A 24,709-nucleotide genomic window follows, 5' to 3' on the forward strand; every position below is an offset into this window, starting at 1 on the left:
GGTGTGTCTGTGTTTATCTGCATGCGTGTGTGTGCGCGAGCGTGTGTTTCTGCATGTCTGAATGTGTGTGTGTGTGTGTGTGTGTGTGTGTGCACACAATGTTAATCCTGTGACAGCAAATCAGCATAAAACACACTGTGACTGAAAACCAAAAGACAGGGACACACACACACACACGGCTGAGAACAACCCGGAGGAGATGGCGTTCATGGAGGGAGGAGCCACAAAGTATTCATGGTGTCATAGATTGAAATGCTGGAGCCCCGCCTCCTCCTGATCGTCACACAAACCATGATCATAGTATCATTTTTGTTGACTCTGTGAGTAAAATCACAGGAGCGTTCATCTCACTGCTCCTCACGCTCCTCCGAGGAAACACACGGCGCCTCCGAGAGAGGAGCAAGGAGGAGGGAGGAGACGGAAACAAAGTGTGAGCCTGAAACAAAAAGAGACGGAAAGCAGCAGAGCAGCAAAAACAGAGAGGAGGAGGAGCAGGAGGAGGAGCAGGGGGAGAGAGAGAGAGAGAGGGTTAATCCAGAGTGGAGCAGGAGGAGAGGTGGAGCTGGGAAAGCACCAGAAGCGACAGACGAAGCTCACATCTGAGCCGAGCGCAGTCAAGAGACGGAGGCAGCAGCGACTGACACACACACCTGCACACACACAGCAACATCTGTGAGGGAGCAGCGAGGAGCGCGCTCAGTGCGGCCAGAGACAGCGCAGGGCAGCGCAGGGCAGCAGCAGAGCGGCGTGGTGGACGAGTGTGGAGCAGACGGGATGCCGACCTCACTGAGAGTCTGATCCCAGGATCAAACTGAGGCGCTCGGAGCTCGCCATCGTCACAGCAGCAGAGACTGAGTGCGGAAAGGAAACTCCCAGAGCGAGCAGAGCTGAAGAAGGACGCCCACGGAGCAGATATGGGATGAAAGGAGGAGACAGGAAGTGATTTCTGACTTTTCTGTGTGATAAATGGGACGACAGGGACAGGTGTTCTGACATCGCAGCACACCTGGATCACTGACAGAGGGAGTCTGTGCTGGGACGCCTCCACCTCACATAACCCATTTAGGCATCTCCTCTCCTGGCGTCTGCCGGGTTGGCAGGTGGACAACATTAACCGAGTTAGACCAAACAAACAGCCTGGAGGCACACTGAGCGCGCTCCACAGCCACGCTCTGAGAGGAGACGATGAGAGGCTCAGAGTGAAGGACGCGCACAGACTCGTACACTATGAGCAACAGCAAGCTTCCTCCGCCTGCTCTGTTTATGTGTCGACCATGTTACGCCAAAATGAGATGAATCGCGGCGCACGAAGGATGTGAACAGCAAACTGAGGCTCTTTCAAAGTAAGGGACACACGCTGGTGGCATCATGTCGCACGTCGGTGGTCACACGGAATTCCTGCAGGCTGTGGACTCTCCGACAGCGTGGCGGGCTGCTGTGCTGCTGTTGGTGTGCCTGCAGCTGCACCGGCCGAGCCCCGTACACGCTGCCGTCACCTCGTCTCGGGGCTCCTATCGGGCGGGCGGCTGCATTTGCGCCGCAGACATCTTCAGCTGCACCACCCTGACTCTGAGACACGTTCCCGGAGAAATGCCGGTTTCCACCGTCACCCTGGACCTCAGCCACAACCACATCACGCAGCTGGAGGACGGCGCCTTCCAAGGACTTCTTCAACTGGAGACGTTACGTTTGGCCCACAACCAGCTGACAGCGATCATGCCGGGAGCGTTCAGAAACTCGTCCGGAGCTCAGCTCCGAAACATGGACCTGTCATCCAATCATCTTTGTGTTCTGGAGGAGCATTACTTCCAGGAGCTGTCAGGGTTGGAGGAGCTGCTGCTGTTTAATAACCGGATCTCGCGGGTGGAGGGCAGACCTCTGGCTGGACTGACAAACTTGCGCAAGGCTTATCTGAGCCACAACCGCCTCACAGACTTCCCCTTCTTTTCCATTCAGAAGCACAGCCACCCCCACCTGTCATTGCTGGACCTGTCCTCAAACCGCCTGTCCAAACTGCCCCTGGAGGACATTTTGGCCCTGCCCCATTCGCTGCAGAAGGGGCTCTACCTGCACAACAACTCGCTGTGGTGCGAGTGCCCCATGTACAGCCTGTTCCGGTCCTGGGAGCAGCAGGAGTTTGAGTCGCTGCTTTTCTTCAGGCAGGAGCACGTCTGTCTGGTTTACGGGAACCCGAGAGGCACTGTGCGCTTCCTCCAGCATGGACGCTACCTGGAGAAGTGCAACCTGAGTGCCGTGACCCAGAAGAGGAGTGTTACTGTGACGGTGGGGAAAGCGCTGCTGCTGCACTGTGCCACGACTCTCTCCGGCCACGCCATCACTTTCCTCTGGGTGTCGCCAAGCTTGGAGTCGGTGCTGCCCCCGGGGAATAACGGGTCCTTAAAGATGTTCTCCAACGGCAGCCTGGAGATCATGGCGGCACGCGAGAAGGACACCGGGATCTACTGGTGTCTGGCGGAGGACCGGCAGCATCACCGCAACGACACATGGGAGGTCAACGTCACGGTGTTGGCGGATAGCAACGACCCCCAGGAACCGTTCAACACGGGCTTCACCACCCTCCTGGGCTGCGTGGTGAGCCTGGTGCTGGTGCTCATGTACCTCTACCTGACGCCTTGCCGCTGCCCTCCATGTCTGAAAGCCCCGCCCCCGGCCACGGCCACCCCAAGTCTGGGAAACGAGGCTGGGGCGGGCAGCGCCCAGTCCTCCATCCTCACCCCCACCCCGCCGGCCAGCACGGAGGGCCCGGGCCGCAAGGTCAGTACCAACAAGCATGTGGTGTTTCTGGAGCCAATCAGAGAGCAGCAAAATGGCAGGCTGAGGGCAGGGCCGGGACACCTGGGGCCAGGGTTACTGCTAGGGGCAGAGCAACAGCCACGGCACAGGGCGGGGGAGACAGACTCCATTATGTCTGTCTTCTCAGACACGCCCATCATGATGCCATAGCAACGCACCACCCCCACTCCCCTCTCACTCCCCCTCACCTCCTCCTCCACCTGAGCACAACTCCGGCATGGACCCACAGGCCACGGCGAGGCTTTCATCCAAAACATCCAAGTGCAATTTCACAGATTGATACTGTTAACCAAAACCCTCCAGAGCAGACGAGCCCGCCGCACCCAACCAGCGCACCGTGACGGGCCGCAGAGTTCAAACCAAAGATAGCATGACGGGGTGCGAGGACGGACTGCACCCGAGCGCACGGCTGTCCCTTTAAGCACGGCTTGTACCTTTAACAAACGTTTACGATGCCTTGTTGTCTCGCTCAGAGGTGAGAGACCTTTTGTAGAGCCTTTCAGCTTCTTTCTGTTCGTAGAGCCAGTCGCACTGTAGCCCTGTCACCGCGTGACGCCACAGAAGAGCAGCTTTTAGCCAGTAAAAATAGAAACTGCCCCTCCTCCTCGTCTCCCTCCACTCTGGAGTTCAGTTACTGTCATCATCAGTCAGATCACGAATTATAGAGATGAATAAATAAAAACATCAGCTGGAATGATTCATTCAGGGGGCGGGGCCATTGTTGGAACTTTGTGAAACTTGTTTTGCCTCAGTCATGTGATTACCGACAGGCCAATCAGCACAGACGTGTTTCTGTTATTGTCCTCACTGTATTCACTGCTCCTCCTCCTCCTGTGTGTCGTCCTCTCTGCATCTGTGTGTTAATAAACCCGAGTATCTGCACTGCCCAGCTCACTGCTGTTATTGTCTCTGACCAGCACTCAGCCTCTGCACAGTGTGTGTGTGTGTGTGTGTGTGCGCGCATTCAGATTTATATACAGACATCTTTACTTCTATACACACACGTTTTCTTTTTAATAATTCCCTAATTTACATCCCATTTTCATCCTGTTATTTTACCACTGCACAGACAGAAAACACAGGTCTGAATAAACACAGAAATGAGCAGCTATTTGTATTATTATTGGGTGTTTTTGCTCAAGTAGTTTTTTCTTAATGTTTATAAAATTCTGCTCAGAAACCTTGAAAATCTCTTCATCGCGTGCAGAAATGATCATTTTACAGATAAAACAAACCCTGATCGTACAGGTGTGAGTGTGAGGGCCGCTGCGAGCATTTCATTCAGCAAAGTCATCTAAACGCTTCAGAGCGAGCGTGTGGGCGTGGTCAGAGTCGCTCTCATGTTTCACACGTGAAATCAGAGACGCCACAGACACACTTCACTGCAGCTGCTTGTTAAACAACATCTCTGACCAAGTTTGGAGCGGCGTCTCCACCGCCATCATAATCACCAGCCAGCGTGGCGCCTCCTCGGAAACACTCTCTGAAAGCTGGATCAGAGGGACAGCAGGACGGCCCGCCGGCGTGGGGTAAGACCTCCGCAGGACCGTGGATCAATATTTATCATGAGCCGTCAATATGTCACTACGAACCCCGAGGTCAGAGCCTCGCTGCCCCCACAGGGACACCTGCAGCACCTACTGTCATTAAAGAGTGTGTGTGTGTGTGTGTGTGTGTGTGTGTGTGTGTGTGTGTGTGTGTGTGCGTGCGTGAGTGAGTGTGTGTGTGAGAGTGTGTGAGTGAGTGAGTGTGTGTGAGTGAGTGTGTGTGAGTGAGTGAGTGAGTGAGTGTGTGTGAGTGAGTGTGTGTGAGTGAGTGAGTGTGTGTGTGTGTGTGTGTGTGTGTGTGAGAGAGAGTGAGTGAGTGTCTGTGAGTGTGTGAGTGAGTGAGTGAGTGTGTGTGTGTGTGAGAGAGAGTGAGTGAGTGTCTGTGAGTGTGTGAGTGTGTGAGTGAGTGAGTGAGTGTGTGTGAGTGAGTGTGTGTGAGTGGGGGGGGGGCTAAACTACAGATGAGCATCACGAGCTGACCTCAAGATCTGAGGATGGTCAGAGCGATCGACAACAGCTGATCATAAACGTGCTAACTAGCATTAGCATCGTTATTCCCAGTGTGCATGTAGGCGACAGCAGCGTGAGCGCTCTGTGGCGAGCAGAGGAGCCGATGGAAACTCGTAGTCACAGTAGGGAAGCTTCAGGTTACAGCTGGAGCTGCAGCTCCTTGGAACGAGTGTTATATGACTGAGTGTCCTGGTGACACGCTGCTCTCCAGGTCTCTGTACAGGACAACACTGGCCCTGTTTACATGATATCAAAGCCAGACTCTGCAGCACCAGCTAGCAGTCGCTGACCTTTCAGAGTAAGAGCGAGGAGGTTGGTATGGAAGCTTGTTCCCACCACCATCTATAAGGTGAAACGCTCTGCCAATCAGAAAGCTCGGTGAAGCGAGATTGACGTAAACGCTGGAGAACTTAAAGCTGATTGTTTGTTTTTGCTAAAAACTGCGAGCGCCTTCTGCTTGCACGTAACCAGGAAATGATGTCGTTCATGCAGCTTCCTTATTGGCAGAGCTTCGAGTTATTGAGCTTCCACAGGTCGGCCCTTAGACTGACGCACACACAAAGAATTGCTCCAGAGTGGGATTCTGGGGAAGCTGCTTTATCCTTTATAAAGTTAAACAGGCCTCCTGGAATTATTTGGTTGTTTTAGCTGTAAAAGTGTCATAAAATCAGCTGTGAGCTTTTGTCCCCGTCCTCAGGATTGCTGCGTCTTTCCACATCTGGTAGCTTCTTTCTCTACTGTGAGCGTAATCAGGATTAGTAACAGAAAAGGACTGAATTGAAATGTTACAGTTTTTACTCAAAGAGGCAGAAAGAGAGACTGTACATGATTACAAGACTTACAGTCTGAACAACAACAAGTATGTGACCTTTGACCCTGTGGTTTGTTTTTGGGCATCTCTTTTCTTCCCCGGTACACTTCCTCTCAGTCTGTAGCCAAAGGCCTACATCGCACTGCTGACACTCGTGCTCCTTTTATGCAACATTTTCCTGAGTGGATAATAAACCCAGCCTGCTCTGCCTGCATGTCCTGCAAGCCTCAAATACACCTGCTTTACAGGTGCTGGAAGAGGGCGGGGCAGTGTTTGTCATACATGAAATAAACATGGCATAAAACAATGTTCTATGAAACCCTGTTATCAGGGCTTACATCCAGCAACTCTTATTTTTATATAAAACACTAAAAACATCAAAAATAAAATCATTGTAAGAAAGAAAAACGATGTCTGACAAAGCGTCAGTTTTCTGTGCGCCTTCGTCTCTCTCAACCTTCGTCTTCGGGCCGCTGTGACGCAGTGCTTGGGATTACCCGAAGGACTCTAATATCAGCGCAAATCATTCAAGAGTTACGGTACTTTAAAGAAACGTTGGAAAAACCTGTCGCCGGTGACGGGATGGGGGCTGAAGGCTTATCCAATCAGCAGACAGCTTTCCTTGGGTGACGCGGTCGACCTGCAGCTCCTCGTTGAGAATCATTCTCCTAATGTTTCCTCTGGGCGGCGCTGTGACGCTGATCGCAGCGCCGAGATCTGTGTATCGAGCGAGGACAGTCATGAACTCTTCACAAGAGACCGCGACCTCTGACCTCAAGCTCTTGATATTCAAACACATCTCAGATTTTTGGTAGAGCCACCTCTGAGGCATCTCAGTTATCATGTTCTCAGGGTGTGCGCGGCCGCCTGGCTGAACAAGCAGCGACAGAGTCAGCCTTTCCTGTCACACACTCTTTACATGATCCCCTTTATACTTCACAAGGTGTGCTGTGCCCACACACACACACACACACACACACACACACACACACACACACACACACACCATTTTCTTCACGCTGTTTTCAAATCAACACAATAGGAAACGAGCTGAAGCTGCTGATTGCTCTGCACGTCCTTCAGGGAGCGCAGAAAAGGCCGTTTGGCTGCAGCCAATCAGCTCACACCTCACCAGCACCACGGGCAAGTCAGGTGGAGGGGGGCGGATGGCACCCGTCAAAGCCTGCAGGAAGTTTTCACACTTCATTAAGAAGCTCGACACATTCGAGCGGAACCACACAGACGGGCTCCGATTCATCCCATCACACACACGAGATCACCGCCGTCATCCTCCCACAGGCCGCAGACGCCAGCCGCAGGCGGAACCACAACCCCAAACGAGCAGCTCGGACCGCCGGGATCAGCCGAGCCTCAGGATTGTTTTGTGGAATAAGTTAAGATCGTTTCCTTCCAAAGCGCCGTTTTCACGTCTCACCGGAGGTGGCGTTAACTACCATTTGACGAATCGGTCCAATCACAGCTCATCATTACCGGGCAGCGCTGCAGGCTCTGAGCTGGGGTTTGTGAGATACACGCAGGCCGAGAAAGAGCCGGCGGGACTGAAACGAGCCAATCACAGCGCTCCAATCAGCTGATGATGAGCAGTGGAGTGCTCATCAGAAGGTTAGATTGGCTGCTGTGCATCTCCTGCCCACTCAGGGGTTAACGTAAGTGGGAGCAGCAGTGATGTGGTGCTCTTATGTAACACTGAAGGCAGAGCAGCCATCAAATATTCAGCAGGTCTTCCCTCACGCTCAGTGAGGCGGCGGCGCCCCGAGCAGCTCGCTGGATCAGCACGACACACCAAAACTCTGCGAGCAGACTCAGGACCAAACATCCTGCTGCTGCCCGCGCTCGTTGTTAGCAGCACCTTCACAGCCTAACGTCCCGATCTGCTGCGACTTCCTGGGATATCGCCAAGTTTGTTTGAGCTGCGTTTACGTCGGGGAACGAGGAGTTACACTGAAGTTCAGGCTGCCTTTGTGACAGCAGGGCAGAGCTTACACAACACAAGCTCCACCCACCTCCATAAGGGACAGCCAATCAGAAGAAAGTCAGTCTAAAAGAGGGAGGGGCTAAATCAGCCCAGAATCAGACAAAGAAGGATTATTATGAGCAGTGAATCATGAACAGATGGTGGACTCCAGCAACAACGGTTCTGGAGGGTTAGCCGTGTCAAACATGGCGGCATTGCAAAGCTGAGGCCAAGCGAGGCGTGCAGATGCCAGAAAGCAGCGGGCAACGCGACGCTGTGATCTGAAAACCTCCCTGAGCCTGGTGTGGCTGGAGGTTTCTTCCTGTTAAAAGGAGTTTTTCGTGCCCACTGTCACCAACGTGTTGCTCATAGGGCGTGGTCTGATTGTTGGGGCTCGTTTGTAGTTTCAGCAGTTTTCCACATCCTGGATACAAATACAAACACGTCCTCGTTTGCTGAGAGAGGAAAGCTGAGCGGTCACGGTGTGGTACAGGTTGAAGCACCTGGAGGTGACTGTTGATGTGGTGCCTTTTAAATAAAGCTGTACTGAATTACTGCCTCGCGCTGAGACTGGACTCGTCGGTGAGCTGAAGCTCTGAGCTTGAAATTAGCTGCAGCAAAACAGGAAGTGCTACACGTCCCTATTTTAAATGCTCAGCCTCGTGAACAGGAGGATATTCTTGTTGTGTCAGTAGAGCTGGGCGATATGAGATTTTTTCATATCACGATATGTTTTTTTCATTTCAGGCGATAACGATATCTATCACGATATAAGCCAAATAACTATATTTGTAAGATTTAAATGTGCCGTTGCTCACAAGGAAAATGTGAAATAATCAGCAGCTTGTTTTGATTTAAATATTTATTTCCCATAATAAGTTCAACAGGGTAGATGTACTTAAGGAACATGAGACTTTTTCAGGTAAATAAAGGCAAATATTGCAAACTACACAAAAGGCAGCCGCTAAAGCGTTTAAGTTTCAAAACAGAACAAACGAAACAGACTAAATTGTCAATTCCACTTAGAAACAAAATATTAATTCTAAAAATAAATCTTAGTTTGTTTTACAGAAGAACAGACAAAACTGACTAACTTTTGTCAATATCAAATAAACTGAGAACTAAAAGGAAATTCTCAATCTCTCCTTGTTGTATAGCTGAGCTTTTCAAACAGTTTTAACAGTTACTTTAGTCTGACAAAAGCCGAATGACGAATTAGCGCTTCCAGTCAGAGACTGAGGCTACGTCCACACGTACACGGGTATTTTTGAAAACGGAGATTTTCCGTTTTCGTTTTAAAAAATAATCCCGTCCACACATAAAGGCAGAAATGAAGGAAAACGCTGCTATGAACATGCCAAAGCAGCAGGTGGCGCTAGATTCCTAACCGTGCAGAAATGTTGGCCAATCAGAAGTCTAGAAGCCTCGGTGGGAAAAAGTAAACAAAGCTGCGGCATAGAAGCAGAACCGAGTCGTATGTGTGGAGGGACAGTAACTGTGTGTATATGTAAGCATTTAAACACTGCAGAGAGTAGAATTAACAGTATTGTAGAAATTCATTTCACCGAAACAATAACGTGGCGCACAGTGTGACGCATGCACCAGTTTATTGTATTTCCAGACTTGCTTTCGGCACAATTTACAGTGCACGCTACTCTGTTTTTTGTCAGACTTGAAATAGCCGAAATACCTTCACACTACGGAGCTTCTATGGCTCTTCCGTTCGACAATCTCTCCGGCATTGGAACCATCATCTGTTTTCTCTTCGGTCACGCTCGGTTGATTTTTCTAGTCGGCACACTCATTTCCTCCATTACCCGCTGGCTGCTTCCCAAACAAACACACGTGCAGCTTGGCACTTGTGCTGTACGTAACAAGTCACGCGACGTGACGCTGCGGCTGTGATTGGTTCGGCTCTGCGCTACTTAATTTGGATCGGCTGACCTTTTTTTTTTTTTTTTTTGAGGACAAGAGCTGCGAGGTCTATCGCGATAGCTTAATTTCTCTATCGAGTAAAAGTTATATCGCGATACATATCGTTATCGTTCTATCGCCCAGCTCTATGTGTCAGACACGAATCTGCTCCCAGCTAACGGCCGTGGATGAGTCCAGCTGACAGGAGACAGTCGGCCTCCTTCACTCCATCATTACAAGATTCCAGTTTCCTCACTTTAACACACAGCTCTGATTTGTCGTCTTAGCGAAAGGCCTCGCTGATGTTTCGCTCTGCAGCGCCACCTACTGACAACAGGAAGTCAGCCTAAAGCGATGAGTGTTCCCTGAATGAAGCAGTGCGCTGTGTTTCCTGTGAGCAACACACAAGAGTGCAGGCATGACGATATCTACACGACAGTAGGGTAACCTCAGTCAGCCATCTGGAACGAGCTCCCACCTGAGGCTCCTCCTCCTGAGGCTCGCCTAAAACATCTGCCATGAAAAATTGATGAAGGCAGAGTGAATCAAAGCCCCGTGGAAGAATCCAGCTCTGCAGCTGAACCGGCCTGAACCTCATCAATCATTCATGGATCCAGATGTTTCACCTGAGTTTCTGATCACTTTATCAATCAGCTCCGTCCTCAGGTCTCCGCTCGTGCGTCAGTGTTCCCGGCTGGTGCAGGTACACTAACAGCAGCGCACCTGGGGCTCATTACAGCAGCTCTGTTCTGCTCATCTGTCAGAGTCACAAACGACTGATTTATTAGAGGAAATCCAGTCCTGTGGCTGGTGTTCAGCTGCTTTCCCAACAAGGCAGCTGACCGGCGGTCTGATGGACTAACGCCACCATGTTGGACCAGCCGGGGCAGACTCCCTGCAGAGGCTGTGTTTACTGTTCATACCGCCTTAATTACACAAGATGTGATTTCTTTAAATGTGCAGGCGAGCCCTCAGAGTCCACGAGAGCCTCAGAGCAGAAACAACACAAAAGTGGAAAAACATTCGAGCCGAGTTCATCAGATGAATAACCCGTCTGGCAGGCTGATGATCACAGATATTCATCAATAATCAGGAGATGAACCGTGATCTGAACATGGCTGAGCTTCCAAACATGCGAGTCCCGTTTCTGCTCTTCAGATCAGATTACAGGCCCCCGGGTGAGCAAACGACCCCTGAGCTCCTTCATTCAGAGCTGCTACCAAACCCCGCCTCCTCATCAGCGCCGTGAGGCACGGATAATCACGGACGGCATCAGCTCAGCGGAGCGCCTGACACGTCAGGATGTAAAGTGAGAGAAATGCTTAAAAGGTGCCGGTCGCATGTGTTAATAAAACCAATCCAATGGTGGATCCAGTTCATTTCCTGGAGACAGAGTCCGAGCCTCACGGGCAGCATCGGAGCAGACCCCTCCTCCTGGATGTCATGTGACGCCTGTAGTTTTTACAGACCCATCCCCTCCCCCCTCACAGGATTATGTTGCCTCCTTCTTACATCACACATCAGATCCAAACATCCGGGACACGGCTCAGGAAACAAAGACCGGAGCGCTTTTAAGGCACAGACAAACCCCACGAAGATGGAGCAGCTCGTTACCAGTCAGCGCGAGGCCGGACCAGTTTAACCAGCAGAGGACCAAAGTTCCCTCTAATGTTTCATGTGTCTGAGCGCACAAACTCCCTGAGCGTCCCTTGGACCACTGTGAGCGACAGCAGACGTGTGCACTGTGGTCACGCCAGCATCCAATCATCCAAGTTACATGTTTATTAAAGTAATCAAATTACAGCGTTTATGTTAGACGACTTTTCATTAACTGCTTTAGCCCACTGACAATGAGAATGTAAAAAAGATCTTGTCCATGTGCAGCATGTTAACACTATTGGAAGGAAAAAATAACTTGAACTCCAGTTTTGAAAACACAACTTTCTTTATTCTTTCATAAAGCTCTGACTGTATTGTGAGTCTGTGGTCTGGGAGAGAGTCTGTAACTCTGTCTGCAAATACAGTAAATAATGACCAATGTTGGGTAATTAATTATATAGTTACTTCTTCAAAAAAGTTACTGAGTCATGTAAACAACAAAGATTTTTGCAGCTGTTTACCTAAAAATGCAGCCAAGGCGTTTCTTAAACAAACATTTCAAACTATTTACAGAACAATCAGCTGTTCTGCATCAAATCTGATGCCACACAGATTATTTGTGCCGCTCCAAAAATAATTTGTGTCCACTATGAGATGAAGGAGAACAACAGCCTGATACCTGCAGGCCTGACAGCAGCAGATGTGTCACTGCTGTAACACCTGTAACACTCAGCAGGCGCCTCATTGTTCTGACACACAACACTACACACTGACTACACTACACACTGACTACACACTAACTACACACTGACTACACACTGACTACACACTGACTACACTACACACTGACTACACACTGACTACACACTAACTACACACTGACTACACACTAACGACACACTGACGACACACTGACTACACACTGACTACACACTGACTACACACTGACTACACACTGACTACACACTGACGACACACTGACTACACACTAACTACACACTGACTACACACTGACTACACACTGACTACACACTGACTACACACTGACGACACACTGACTACACACTAACTACACACTGACTACACACTGACTACACACTGACTACACACTGACTACACACTAACTACACACTAACTACACACTGACTACACACTAACTACACACTGACTACACACTGACTACACACTGACTACACACTGACTACACACTAACTACACACTGACTACACACTAACTACACACTGACGACACACTGACTACACACTGACTACACACTAACTACACACTGACTACACACTGACTACACACTGACTACACACTGACGACACACTGACTACACACTAACTACACACTGACGACACACTGACTACACACTGACTACACACTAACTACACACTGACTACACACTAACTACACACTGACTACACACTAACTACACACTGACTACACACTAACTACACACTGACTACACACTGACTACACACTGACTACACACTGACGACACACTGACTACACACTAACTACACACTGACTACACACTGACTACACACTGACTACACACTGACTACACACTGACTACACACTGACTACACACTGACTACACACTAACTACACACTGACGACACACTAACTACACACTGACTACACACTAACTACACACTGACTACACACTGACTACACACTAACTACACACTGACTACACACTAACTACACACTAACTACACACTGACTACACACTGACTACACACTAACTACACACTGACTACACACTAACTACACACTAACTACACACTGACTACACACTGACTACACACTAACTACACACTGACGACACACTGACTACACACTAACTACACACTGACTACACACTGACTACACACTAACTACACACTGACTACACACTAACTACACACTGACTACACACTAACTACACACTGACTACACACTGACTACACACTGACTACACACTAACTACACACTGACTACACACTAACTACACACTAACTACACACTAACTACACAAGATTTGTGCTAAACGTCACAAATGTCTCACATCTCAAACACACCGTCACTCCTAAAACGTCCCCCCTCCCTAAATAACTAAATGCCATGTAGCCATATCATTTTTTGATTGGTCCACATGGTACATTTTTCCACCAATAGGAAAGGGCGGCGTTTGGTTTTTGCTCACAGGCTTTCGAGCGTTTTCCTTATAAACGTCAACCACGTAGATTAGCTGCGTATATACGAATGTGAATCGCGTGATTGGCTGGACTGTGGGATGAGGCGACATCGTTCTGATCCCGTACGGGAGCAGCCAGTCACTGACTAACACTGCAAAACAGAATTGATAAAGTTTAATTTTAATTCAGCTTAGATTTGTTTTTTTTGTGGGCACAGACGTGCCAGCAGTGCGCAATCATGCACGCGCGCAGCTTAGAGGGAACATTGCAGAGGACATAGACCAGAGGTATGAAGACGAGCTTCTGTTTAGTTCATGTGTCGGAGGAAAGGCTTTTCTTCCTGGCTTGATGAGAGCACACGGAGCCTCTTTCAAAGTGTGCTGTCACAGTCAGGATCACCGAGCACGTCTGCAGGTCGGCTGTTATCACGCTGGACTACAGCGCTGATCAAAGGTTCTCCTCACTCTACGATGCACCAGTGTTTGTCTGCACATAACAGCGTTTAAACGGTTCCTGCAGGCTCTTTGTTCGCCCGTCACACACACGCTTCACTTGTTTCCATGTTTTTATTCAATCTGTGTAAAATCCCAAAGAAAACACAGTGTAACATCAAATTGTATTTTTGCTCCAACGAGGTGATTCCCAAACTCTACGGCAGGTAAACTGGATCAGAAAGACCCGACACAGGACCTGAGAGACGATCTGGACCTTCAGCTGATCATCTGCTGCTCACTGAAGTCTCATCAGAGACGATCAGTGAAGGACGGCTGTCAGGAAGACGTTCTTAACGAGGGGACACGGGAGGGAAGGCAGAGGTCTGAAAATGACACGAGAACTGGACGATGGATCCACATCACGGTCAGTGTGTACGAGGAGGTCAGGAGGCGGCACGGTGGAGGCTCTGTCATGGTTTCAGTGCTGTTGGAGACCTTTGATAAACTGATGAACTATCAGAGTCTGATCCACCAGCCAGGAACATCTGGAAACAGCAGCTTGTTTCAGCATGACAAAGATCCAAACACACAGTCAGTGCATCAAAGCACACGTGGATAGAAACACACAGAGCTCCACATCACTGAAGCAGTGTGGGATCATCCTGACAGAACAGCATGAGAGTCCTTCAGGGAACCTGAAGAACAGTTCCTGAAGACCCCCAGAGCCCCCCCCAGAGAGCCGCTCAGAGCCCCCCCCAGAGAGCCGAACTCTGTCTTTGCCTAACATTCTGCATTTGCTTGTGTCTGCAATAAACGACTGCACGTATTTCCCACAGGCTTGTAAAAATAAGAAGTGAAGGGCGGTTTGAGTCAAAACCCTGTAGGCGTGGCTGTTCAGGCTCAGGTGTGTGCGCTCTGTGGGTGAACTGTTCAGGCCCTGTGTGATAACCTTAAAGTGATAAAATGTCTCCTCCTCTTTTCGTCCTCAGATCTTCTCCTCTGTCGGGGCCACGCGGCCTCCTTCCAGCCTCATTTCCACGCTGACACGTGACCACGGGAAGGACAAGAAGCACGCTTCAGAGCAACGACACGCACGTACGCGCAGATGCACCGACGAGCGACTCATCTGAGGGTCTTGAACACCGTGTTTAGATGTTTAAGAACTACAAGCACGTTTTCACATCATCGTTCACGTCAGCTGACGCAGAAAAAAGCCGATGCTGTAATCCTGGTTCTTCCATTTAGGTCGGACCTCTGTGTCGTGTCACCCGCATGCTTTCAAAAACACAAGAAACTGCTTTATTGGTCACGTACACAATCACACAGATGACGTGACCGAGCTGCAGACGGGCTGCAGACGTAGCCGCGCCATTCCAGGCTTGGTGTTTGGCATGGGGGCCGAGCCAGGACCCTCACTGGATACTGGGAGGGAATCAAACTTGCTCCAAAGGTGTGTGGTCTTAACACTACACTATCCAACACAGACGAATCACAGCCTCAAAGCAGTGCATGCTGGGAAGTGAATGCTCACCGTAAAGTATTCACAGCTCTGAGAGTCACACTAAAGATGAACAGGCACGCTCGGTGTGACAGAACTGCCACGAAACTAAATGCTGATAACTGGGCTCTTCCTGTTAAAGGGGAGTTTTTCCTTCCCACTGTTGCCAAAGCGCTTGCTCCATGGGGGCGTGGTCTGATTGTTGGAGTTTCTCTGTTTATCGTAGGTCTTCACCTTACAGTACGAAGCGCTTTAGGCGACTGATCTGGGGCTCGTGAGCGTGAGCAGCATGGAGGGTTTTTACATTCGTTGTTTCACATGTTGTTTGCAAATATAAACACGTCTTTGTTTGCTGGAGAAATTAAAGCCTGACCTCACCATGTCTGTGATGGCGGTTCCCCGGAGAGCGCCGTACGTGATGTTCAGTAAAACGTGACAATAAAGTCTGTGTGTGCCGTGTGTTTATTAAAGACGTTCAGCTGCTGTTTGAGTCTCTGATCGTGCTGCTTTCAGTTTCACGCTCTGAGCATGCTCTGTTTAAGACGTCATCATCATCAGGTGACTCCCCGCAGCGTTCTCCGGAACAGCCGGCGTCGCCACTCTGCACTGCTACAATGACGCGCCTGCACGCCCGTGTCACGAGGTGTACGCTACGCTTTGTTCACACAGCATCAACAAGACAAGTTCAGCCCTTCGGATGGAGGTCAGGTTTACGGAGGCGTGCAGGTCTGAGTGCAGCGTGGAGATGAACGGCAGGGATGCTGGCGTGTGGCGGTGAACTGCCCGACTGTGAGCGCGAACACTTGCTCGCCACAACTGTAAGTACAGCTGGGCGTGACGTGATATTCACTTTACTAGGAACCCCAGAAACCTAAGCTTCAGTGAAACGCTTTCACTCGACCCTGAGAGAAGAGACATTGATGACCATCAGATCCAGGCTGCACTCGCTCCGTTTCACAGGAAACACGATTCACCATAAAAACATGGGCTGATCGGCCCCAGTGCACAAACTGGAGGGTCGTCAGAAACCAGGCCGGTGCACACGCTAGCATTAGCCATCTGTTATCATTAACGTAGCAGCTAGCGGACAGTAGTTGGATAAAGATGAATTGGAGCTCAGCGGGAGATCGAGCCGTGACAGAGCAGATTACGGACGCGTGGACCAGGAGGGGAGTGGAGGACCAATCGGACGGTTTCAGGCCTGAAGAGCTGAGGACCAAAGAGCTGCACGCTTCCTGCTTCATGTGTTTCTGGCTGCGTTGGAGCAGCTGTGAGGTCAGTTTTAGCTAACGGCTAACTCACAGCACACGTTACCATAACGCTCTCGGCAATAACGAAATGGTTTCCATGTGTTTGCCATCGTCGTGCTGTTTGCCATCGTCGTGCTGTTTGCCATCGTCGTGCTGTTTGCCATCGTCGTGCTGTTAGCCATCGTCGTGCTGTTTGCCATCGTCGTGCTGTTTGCCATCGTCGTGCTGTTTGCCGTACCCTTTGGTCTAAAATACATTTCACCTTCAAATCTGTGAAGAGCTTTTATTCATTTCAGTCTTAAGCTCTTATTTTGTTTACTCTTAACTTCTAATTGGAAAAGAACACGTTCATCTTCTTCATCATTACTTTTGGGGTCAAAGTCTTCCCCGTGGTATCGAGTCACGCCGTCACCTCAAAGCTGACCCAGCTGCTCAGCCTGTTTTTAGCGAGCAGCGCAAATCTCTGCAGGCTGGAAAAAAGAAGCTCCATCCCAGAGCGCGGTGCAGGCCTCTCAGGCTCCACAGCTGCTAAGCTAATTAGCCTCGGTCTCAATCTAATCTGCAGGAGGCTGCAAGCTGCTGCTGATCCCTCTCAGCCAGAGCTAATGGACAACAATTAGCACCACTGATTTTCTGCACAATGGAGCACGGAGGGGGGGCTGTTAATAGCTCTGATGTGAACACAGGGTGGGGGGAGTGTGTGTGTGGGCAGTGATGAGGCTCATAGTCCACACAAGTCGAGCACGATCAATCACAGCAGCAGCGCTGCCTTTATGGAGATCCTGTGTGTGTGTGTGTGGGGGGGGGGTGGCTTCAGGCGACGGCAAGAAGAACAAACATCATTAAACAAATGAAAACAGGACGCTTGTCTTTCCAAACACGCCAGGATTACGCCTGCTGTTCATGCTTCAACCTTAAAGGCTGTCACTGCTTTTATAAGTAAATATGTTTATGCTGTAGGTGCGTGATAGGTTTGTAGCTTGAACCTATTCGCTGGAATGTTGAAGACAATATAATTACACCGCAAGCAAGACACGAAGTAGGCAAAGTTCTTCATGTTTCTCGTGCACGGGAGAGAACCGGACAGACGCCGTTCCTTCGCTTGACCCCAGTTGCTCTCGTCTGTTCCCCCGTAACACTGCTCTTTTATTGAGGTTACGTGAATATGCATAGGGTCATTAACATATGATGTCTACATACACACAAAGAGTACCGTGTGTGTGTGTGTGTTACTGCTGATCAAAGGGTCCTATAACATGAAAGCACAAAAGCAAACATCCTTGGTCAGGAAGAGGGTAGTCTCCCCCTAGATAACACGGTGAGGAAGTCCAGCAGTTAAAGCACTTAGACTAGAACAGACGTAGCTACGCTAATCCTACCATAAAACAATAAGACAAGGTACGACCTCTCTCGTGCTCCCAGAGTGCTCTCTAATGCACACAAAGTTTGCAGACCATCAAGGATCAAACCTCTACCAATCTACAACTAATATAAAACTCTAAGCATATATAAGTAGATATTTCTAAGCATAAATGGCAATCAACAATACAAAACCTAACCCTGCAGACAAACCCCAACAATCAGATGACATGTGAGCACACGCTTGGTGACAGTGGAAAGGAAAAACTCTTATCAGGAAGAAACCTCCGCCAGAACCAGGCCCCCAACAGGGAGCCAATGAGGAGAAGCCAGCATGGTGGAAGTCCGAGCTCTCGCTGCAAACATCTCCAGATGTCTCCCATGTAACAAAACATGTCACAGCACGCTGCACCTCTGTTCTGGACCCGGGGCCACATGTTTGACACATCTGTGCTGGGGCGAGGACCCTGCATTAATGGACGGAAACATCGATGGGATGTGGCGTGTCAGCTGCTCGAGCGCACACAGCCACCATTAGAATGCGGACGCTGTGATGGGAGCAGCGAGGTGAAGGACAGGCCTTCATGGGCTCAGGGCCGAGTGAAGCAGAGGCTCAGCAGCTGAAGCCTTCTTTGCTTTAACGAGTCAGCGACTGGCACTCTTCCAGCTCCACTCAGAGCATCGCTAAAAACGGGACAGTTTCTAATGCGTCTCTGTGTTTAACGGCTGTAAGCTCAGCTGTTTCTTCCTGCTCTGACGTCCAAAAGCACCACAACCTTTTACTCTTTCTGGAGGCGCAGCCGGTGGACGAATGTCAGTCTGATACCAACGCTTGTATCAGCATCAGATCAATATTTGATTCGGTCCTCTGAACAGTGTTAAATCATTCTTAATGAACAAACATCCGTCAAACATGCTGAGAAACATGTGTGAACCTTTCTGTGGTTTATTTACAGCCTGCAGGCACGTTTATCCAGCTCTTCAAAATAAAAGCTGAGAGGTGTGTTTTATTGTGGAAAGTAAAAGTCAGTGATGGTTCATGTCATAAATCAGGACACACTGCTCACACACCTGTGACGGCATCGATGCTCCTCACAGATGGAGCAGGAGGAGGCGACATTAACCAGCTGATGAACCTCCAGCTGTGTGACCACAGGACAGCGACGCCTGACCCGGCGTCCTGAGTCAGGACCGGACCGATCCAAATATCGGATCGATGTCTCCTTAATGAGAGCTCCTCTGCACCGCACTTCCTTTCAGACTCGCTCTTATTACATTTCATTCAAAGTGACAGGGGAGGGGCCTGTCCAGGCTTTAAACAGGCTGAGGACATCCCCCGTTTCCCTCCACCTCGCCAGGCAGGAGCCGGCCCCGCCCCCTGCAGACAACGCTAATGCCTTTATTCGTTTCTCAGAGTCCATTAACGGGCACTAAGCCTTCCTGCGGTCTCCATCACTGCAAGCTCCCAACACTCTGCAAACCTCATCCATCTCCAACCACTTATCAAAGTTACAGTCACGACTCCACCTGGAGACGCTCCGTCCGAGGAAGCTTACAGGAAGCGGGGTTCACGCCGACCTCGTCTCTGCTTTACCTTGACCTAAAAACACAGATGCAGACGCGTCTGCAGTACTGCGCCCTGAGCAGCGCCTGCAGGTGCAGCGCGCCTGTCAGAGCGCTGAGCAGCAAATAACAGACACAAATAACTCAGCGCGCTGCGGCGGCGCCGAGAGGAAGATGATAATTCCTGTTAAAAACACGGCGTTACCTTTGATGTGAAAACAACACAAAGTGAAGTGTTACATAAAGATGGGGGAGGTGACAGAAGGAGGGCGGCGTGCAAATGAAGAGGGAAGACAGGAAGTAAGTTCACGGCTGATTCGAGCTCAGCGAGCGTCTGAGCGGCACTTCAAACGAGTGTGACCTGGATTCATTCATCAGGCCTCAAAAACGCCAAAACTTCACAGATCACACCTCTGACTCCCACAGCTTCACGCCAGGCAAACAGGAAGTCCCGCCTTTCAGCGTCGGCTCGTCTTAGACTGCACGTTCAGCGGTGAGCTTCCTGCTTGCAACCCGCCGCCGTCACTTTGACCTGCAGTTCATCAGGAAAACGCTGACACATCAGAACAGCCCCGATAACGGCGCCACAGGCTCCCTGCCAGCACCTGCCAATCAAAACCAAGCACACCCAGTGATTGGACACTGTGCTGAGAGGCGGGGCCAGGTGCTCAGAGTGAGGAGGGTTTCCTGGATTCACACTAAGCTTCTTATTTCAGCCGCGGCGTCACGGAGGCGTGCTGAGCGTTGGAGGTCATTTGGACGTGTCCCCCTGCACACCTGAGCGTCACGCTTACAGGCTGCCTCGCTCGCCCCACCGTGAACTGTAAACAACTCATTTTTGTGACGCCCCAGGTGGGCGGGGTTGAACAAACAGCTGCGCGGTCACGCTCGGGTGGAGCTTCCTGGGCAGCAGAGCAGACGTCTCACGGCAGGTAAGCTCGACTCCATCCGTCCTCCATAAACAGCAGAGTGACGACAACCTCGCGTTATGAGTTTGTTCCAAACTGAGCTCGGAGAAGCAGTTTACCTGCTCAAACACCTGAGGAGACCGACACACCTGAGCCTTCATGAGTTAAACCTGAGCTTTAGCTTCAGTGGGAGGAGCTCTGCTTACTGAAGTAATATGATGAAAACCACGTGGACGTCACACCTGCATCACCAGCGCCGCCTGGTTTCTCTGATGACATCAGCAGTCAGTCAGGAGATGATTGGGGACATTTACCGATCACTATTATCGATCACTGACTGTGACCCCGAGCCACGTATGGATTAGTCAGCAGCTCAGAGGTCAGAGGTCAGGAGGCCTGAGCATCATGTGACTGCTATCAAGCTCACATTAGAACACAGTGTTTCACACACAGGATCCAACACCAAGCAGTTACTCACATACAGGGCTCTTAATTTGAAAAGTCAGTGGTGCACACACACGCAGAAGCAGCCGTGGCCCGAGCCCCCGGCTGACCCTAACCAGCAGAGCCAGAACCAGAGAGGAGGTCTTACCCCTGCCGGTCTCCGTCCACCAGGATCCGAACCAGGATGCCGGTAACAGCCACCAGGATGGGGTAGTGGTCCACGCTCTCCAGCCCTGCAGGAGGAACAGAGTTCATCAGAGTGGCACGACTGCGAATCCGACCGGATGATGGACGCTGAGGGGGCGTGTCTCTCATTGTTATTCCCATAACCCTAATATCAGTGATCCTGGCCTGTGATGCGTTGAGCTCCCTCCTTTCACGGAGCGTGACATCACGTGTTCTCACTAACACGCTCCATGTTTTTAGTTGTTGCCGTCTGTCATTCACACTCTTTAAACCTTTAAACCTCGTGCTCCTCGCACGTCCTGGTCGGACGGAGTTCAGGCGGAGCTCTGGATCACACCTGCGTGCATGAAAGCAGCACGCAGGTGTGATCAGGCCTGCAGGTGTTTGATGGATCAGGTCACTGTCATCATATTTCAGAGCGTCTAAAGCAGAGACGGGCTGCTGATCAGTATTACTTGGATCCTGCCATCAGAGCCGGCCCACACACCTGATTGGAGGCCTCGGCAAGGCGCGCGCACACCTGCAATTAAATTATCCCAGAAATAACCTGGAAAGGTGTCATTATCATTATCAGGTGGTAATAAGAAGGCTGCTTCCAGTCGGCTCCAACTATAAATCATCAGCGCTGCGACAGACGGGTGACCTGTGCAGGTGTACCCTGCGTCCCACCCCCACAACACACACACACACACACACACAGTTAAAGGAGGCGATGACCTCCCTATAAACACGGTGGCTGTGTGGGCGGAGCGAGTGAGGATGTTGCTGAGGTCCAATCAGCTCACAGCAGTGATGATAACAGGAGTGAAATAATCAGCTGGGCTAAAGCAGAGTTAAACGTTTATTTTTGAAAAGGTGAGGTTACAGCACGCCGCTCCTGTTATGGCACAGCGACGTTTCCATCAGGAGGAGCGTGAGGGCCTCCCGCTGAGCGCCATCAATGAATCACACGAACTCACAGCGAGCCAACAGCTGGAAGAACCAATTAAATAGGCAGGAAACCACACGTGGTTATTGTCCTCCTGCTGATGGACGCTGACGCTTCTGCTGAAGGTAAAAACCTATTTCTGTCAGGAAGCAGGATGTAGACGCAATCATGCATGGATGGACTTTCAAAACGGTTTATTTTCTTCCTTGTTGGTGGCAACGTTTGACATTTTTAAAGATCAGTGGAAACTTCAGCATAAAATAATTCTTTATGGTCATTTTGGGCATGTCTGACCCCCTCTGATGACCGACTACACTCAGGCTAGCATCAGGCTTTATAAGATAGGGCTTTGGAGTTGACGTCACGCCGCAATGCATTATGGGAGCGCAGCGCAGCGGGGTCTACGAATCAAACCAAACACACTGTGTTGGAACGACGACTACAAGAAAGATGCTTAAAAGCAGCTCAAAAGAGAATGAACTGTATAGAGACCGATTTCATTCAGAGGCAAAGCAGCGGTACTTGCAGAAAATAGCCTGCATTGTAAATGTGGACCCGTATGAAACACGGCCGTGGAGTAAAAACCCTGAAGACCAACCGCTACTGACGTAGCCTGACATATTTTCGGACCTTATCTGTGGAATCAGCGCGTACAAGTCGTCATTCAAGCAAAGGTAAGTCAGCTCGAGTACTGCGAGTGAAATGCGTTTGATTTCCTTGCAAACATTCAGATTAGTGCAGCATAAATTCATTCATGAGGGGAAATTACAGTGAGAACATGTGGAGGCTGTTGGGTGGATAACATAGCGAGTTCAGTGCATTGATGTGACATCCTTGCATTACATCCTTTAGGTTCATTTTCTGCAGGCAGATTTACACTATAACATGCAGCGTTCTATAGATGGACACATAAAGAAATGAAAAATGACATGTATGTGCTAACTTTCTAAACACTTTGTTACATTTATGATAAAGTAGATAAAACACATTTACGTCGGCCTTGGCTCATTAGTTCTTGTCTTTAAATGAACTTTGTCTGTGTGTGTTTCAGGTCCTGCACTCTCAAAGACTGAATGAACCAGCATTGCAGCCATGGGTCACTGTGAGCATCACAGGGAAGGTTGAAGCCGCCCACTGCACCTGTATGGCCGGAGTCGCAGAGACCTGCAGCCATGTCCCTGCTCTTCTGTTTAATGTAGAAGCAACAGTGTTGATCTGTGGCACAAGGACTGTTACAGATGAACCTGCATACTGGGTTTTGCTGGGTAATGTGACCAAGATACAGTCAGAGGTTGGCCATAAGATAGACTTCTCCTCTTCAGCTGCCCAAAAAAGGCTCTTGATCAAAACCTAAACAGACCATCTGTAGTGACGGGGAAAAGGAGCCATCCTCAAAACAGAAAAATCCCACCTGCTACTGTGGAGGAGTTGTCACTGCTATTGGATACTTTGCTGGAACACAGTAAAGCTGTGGGTTGTGGGAATGACCCATAATGTTTTATCTAGGGGTCTAGATTTATGCCTGTAGTGCACTGCCGTGTAAATAATTTGCATTTACTGAATATGTACTGACTGAGTCCCGCTGTTCAAAAGTTGAATAAAGAAACAAACTAATTTTTGCCTCTTTTTTTTTTTTTTTATTGAAACCACCTTATAGAACATCACATCAGTTGCAATGATGATGTCATTTACAGTTTACAAATGACAAAATGTTTACACAAAATCATGAGTGTTTACATGACATCACCCACTACTAACATTATTTACTGTATCTTTTGAAAAAATACAGCAATTTTAACAGCACAAGACTTAAGAACATTTAACAGGAGCAGGTTTCATTCTTCTCTGGTTTTATTATCACACTGTTCACCAAACGCAGCAAACCTTCACCATCTTATCCAGGAGGGTCACCTCTTCACCCTCACATGGAAGAAGTAATCTGATTGGCATGGTGGTATGTTTGCAGCAGGTCCCTCGTGTAGCGCTGGAACCCAGTCACGATGTTTCATCCATTTCATAGGCTGGTTTGCTGCAATAATGCCAAATAATTAGCATCTCTATAGATAGAAGGTAGTTCTGCAAAATCACTCAGTAGGATGTTTGTTCTAATTTGCTATGACCTCAGAGCGCATCGAAAATAAAACTAATAGGCTATAAAGATATGAACATATTTAGAACTTACCGGAATGAAAATGTCCGGAGCACCAACAGATATTTGGAGATGGAAGAGAACTGCACGTCAGCTCGTCTCACAGCTGCTATCCAGGCTGGACGCCTTCGTTTGGTAACATCGATACACGAGCTGCTCATGTTGCTTCCAGGTTGGGAAAGAATGAAAAGATAAACCATTTTCAACCTTATTCTCTTGCCGGTCGTGTGATCGAACATTGCAGCCGACCACACAGCAAATACGAACCATGGCTGTTGTGTGTGCCTTCGCTCCCTTTTCACTTGCGCTAGACCCCCAAAATGGCGGATCGGGCCAAAATCCTTTCCACGCCCACCCCCCGTGACATCACGCTCCAAAGCCCTATCCGGTTGTTCAGTCTGACGTCACTAGCCGTGTCTGGGTCTAAACTCCGCTGCAGGTCCATATATCAAACGATCACTATGGCATTACTGAGAGTTGAAAAACTGTCTAAAGTCTTTCATCTTTAATAAAATGATCAGCGTTCTGCTCTACCAGGTGTAACAATTGAGTTTAACATCCAGGCATCCATGAAAACGGAATTTATGACATTTAACGGAGTTAGAAGTTAGCAGGGAGTTAGCTCGCTAGCTTCTAT

The 24,709-nt window shown here is 49.5% G+C and overlaps 2 protein-coding genes across 3 annotated transcripts in view; one reads left to right on the plus strand and one right to left on the minus strand.

Moving 5' to 3' along the window:
* The window catches only part of rnf123 (ring finger protein 123), a 107,146-nt gene that overhangs the window by 41,006 nt on the left and 41,431 nt on the right, over nucleotides 1-24,709 (minus strand). For both annotated transcript variants that reach the window (XM_086293765.1, XM_086293766.1), the window contains one exon: nucleotides 20,958-21,042. In XM_086293765.1, the coding sequence (XP_086149891.1) occupies nucleotides 20,958-21,042 (85 nt within the window). The remainder of the gene's footprint in view (nucleotides 1-20,957; nucleotides 21,043-24,709) is intronic.
* Nucleotides 335-15,770, plus strand: amigo3 (adhesion molecule with Ig-like domain 3). Its single transcript, XM_086293764.1, has 2 exons — nucleotides 335-2,775; nucleotides 14,777-15,770. The coding sequence occupies exons 1-2, from the start codon at nucleotides 1,369-1,371 to the stop codon at nucleotides 14,915-14,917; spliced, it is 1,548 nt and encodes a 515-aa protein (XP_086149890.1). The 5' UTR covers nucleotides 335-1,368; the 3' UTR covers nucleotides 14,918-15,770.

Source organism: Aulonocara sp. 'chitande type north' Nkhata Bay, linkage group LG5, assembly GCF_057382095.1.
Source record: "Aulonocara sp. 'chitande type north' Nkhata Bay isolate Kocher_YH1m ecotype deep benthic linkage group LG5, A_spYH_male_GT1.1, whole genome shotgun sequence".
NCBI classification, from domain to species: domain Eukaryota; kingdom Metazoa; phylum Chordata; class Actinopteri; order Cichliformes; family Cichlidae; genus Aulonocara; species Aulonocara sp. 'chitande type north' Nkhata Bay.

Coding starts and splice junctions, on each gene's coding strand:
- amigo3 (XM_086293764.1), top strand. CDS start 1,369: ATGTCGCACGTCGGTGGTCACACGGAATTCCTGCAGGCTGTGGACTCT. Junction 2,776..14,776: donor CGGAGGGCCCGGGCCGCAAG/GTCAGTACCAAC, acceptor TTTCGTCCTCAG/ATCTTCTCCTCTGTCGGGGC.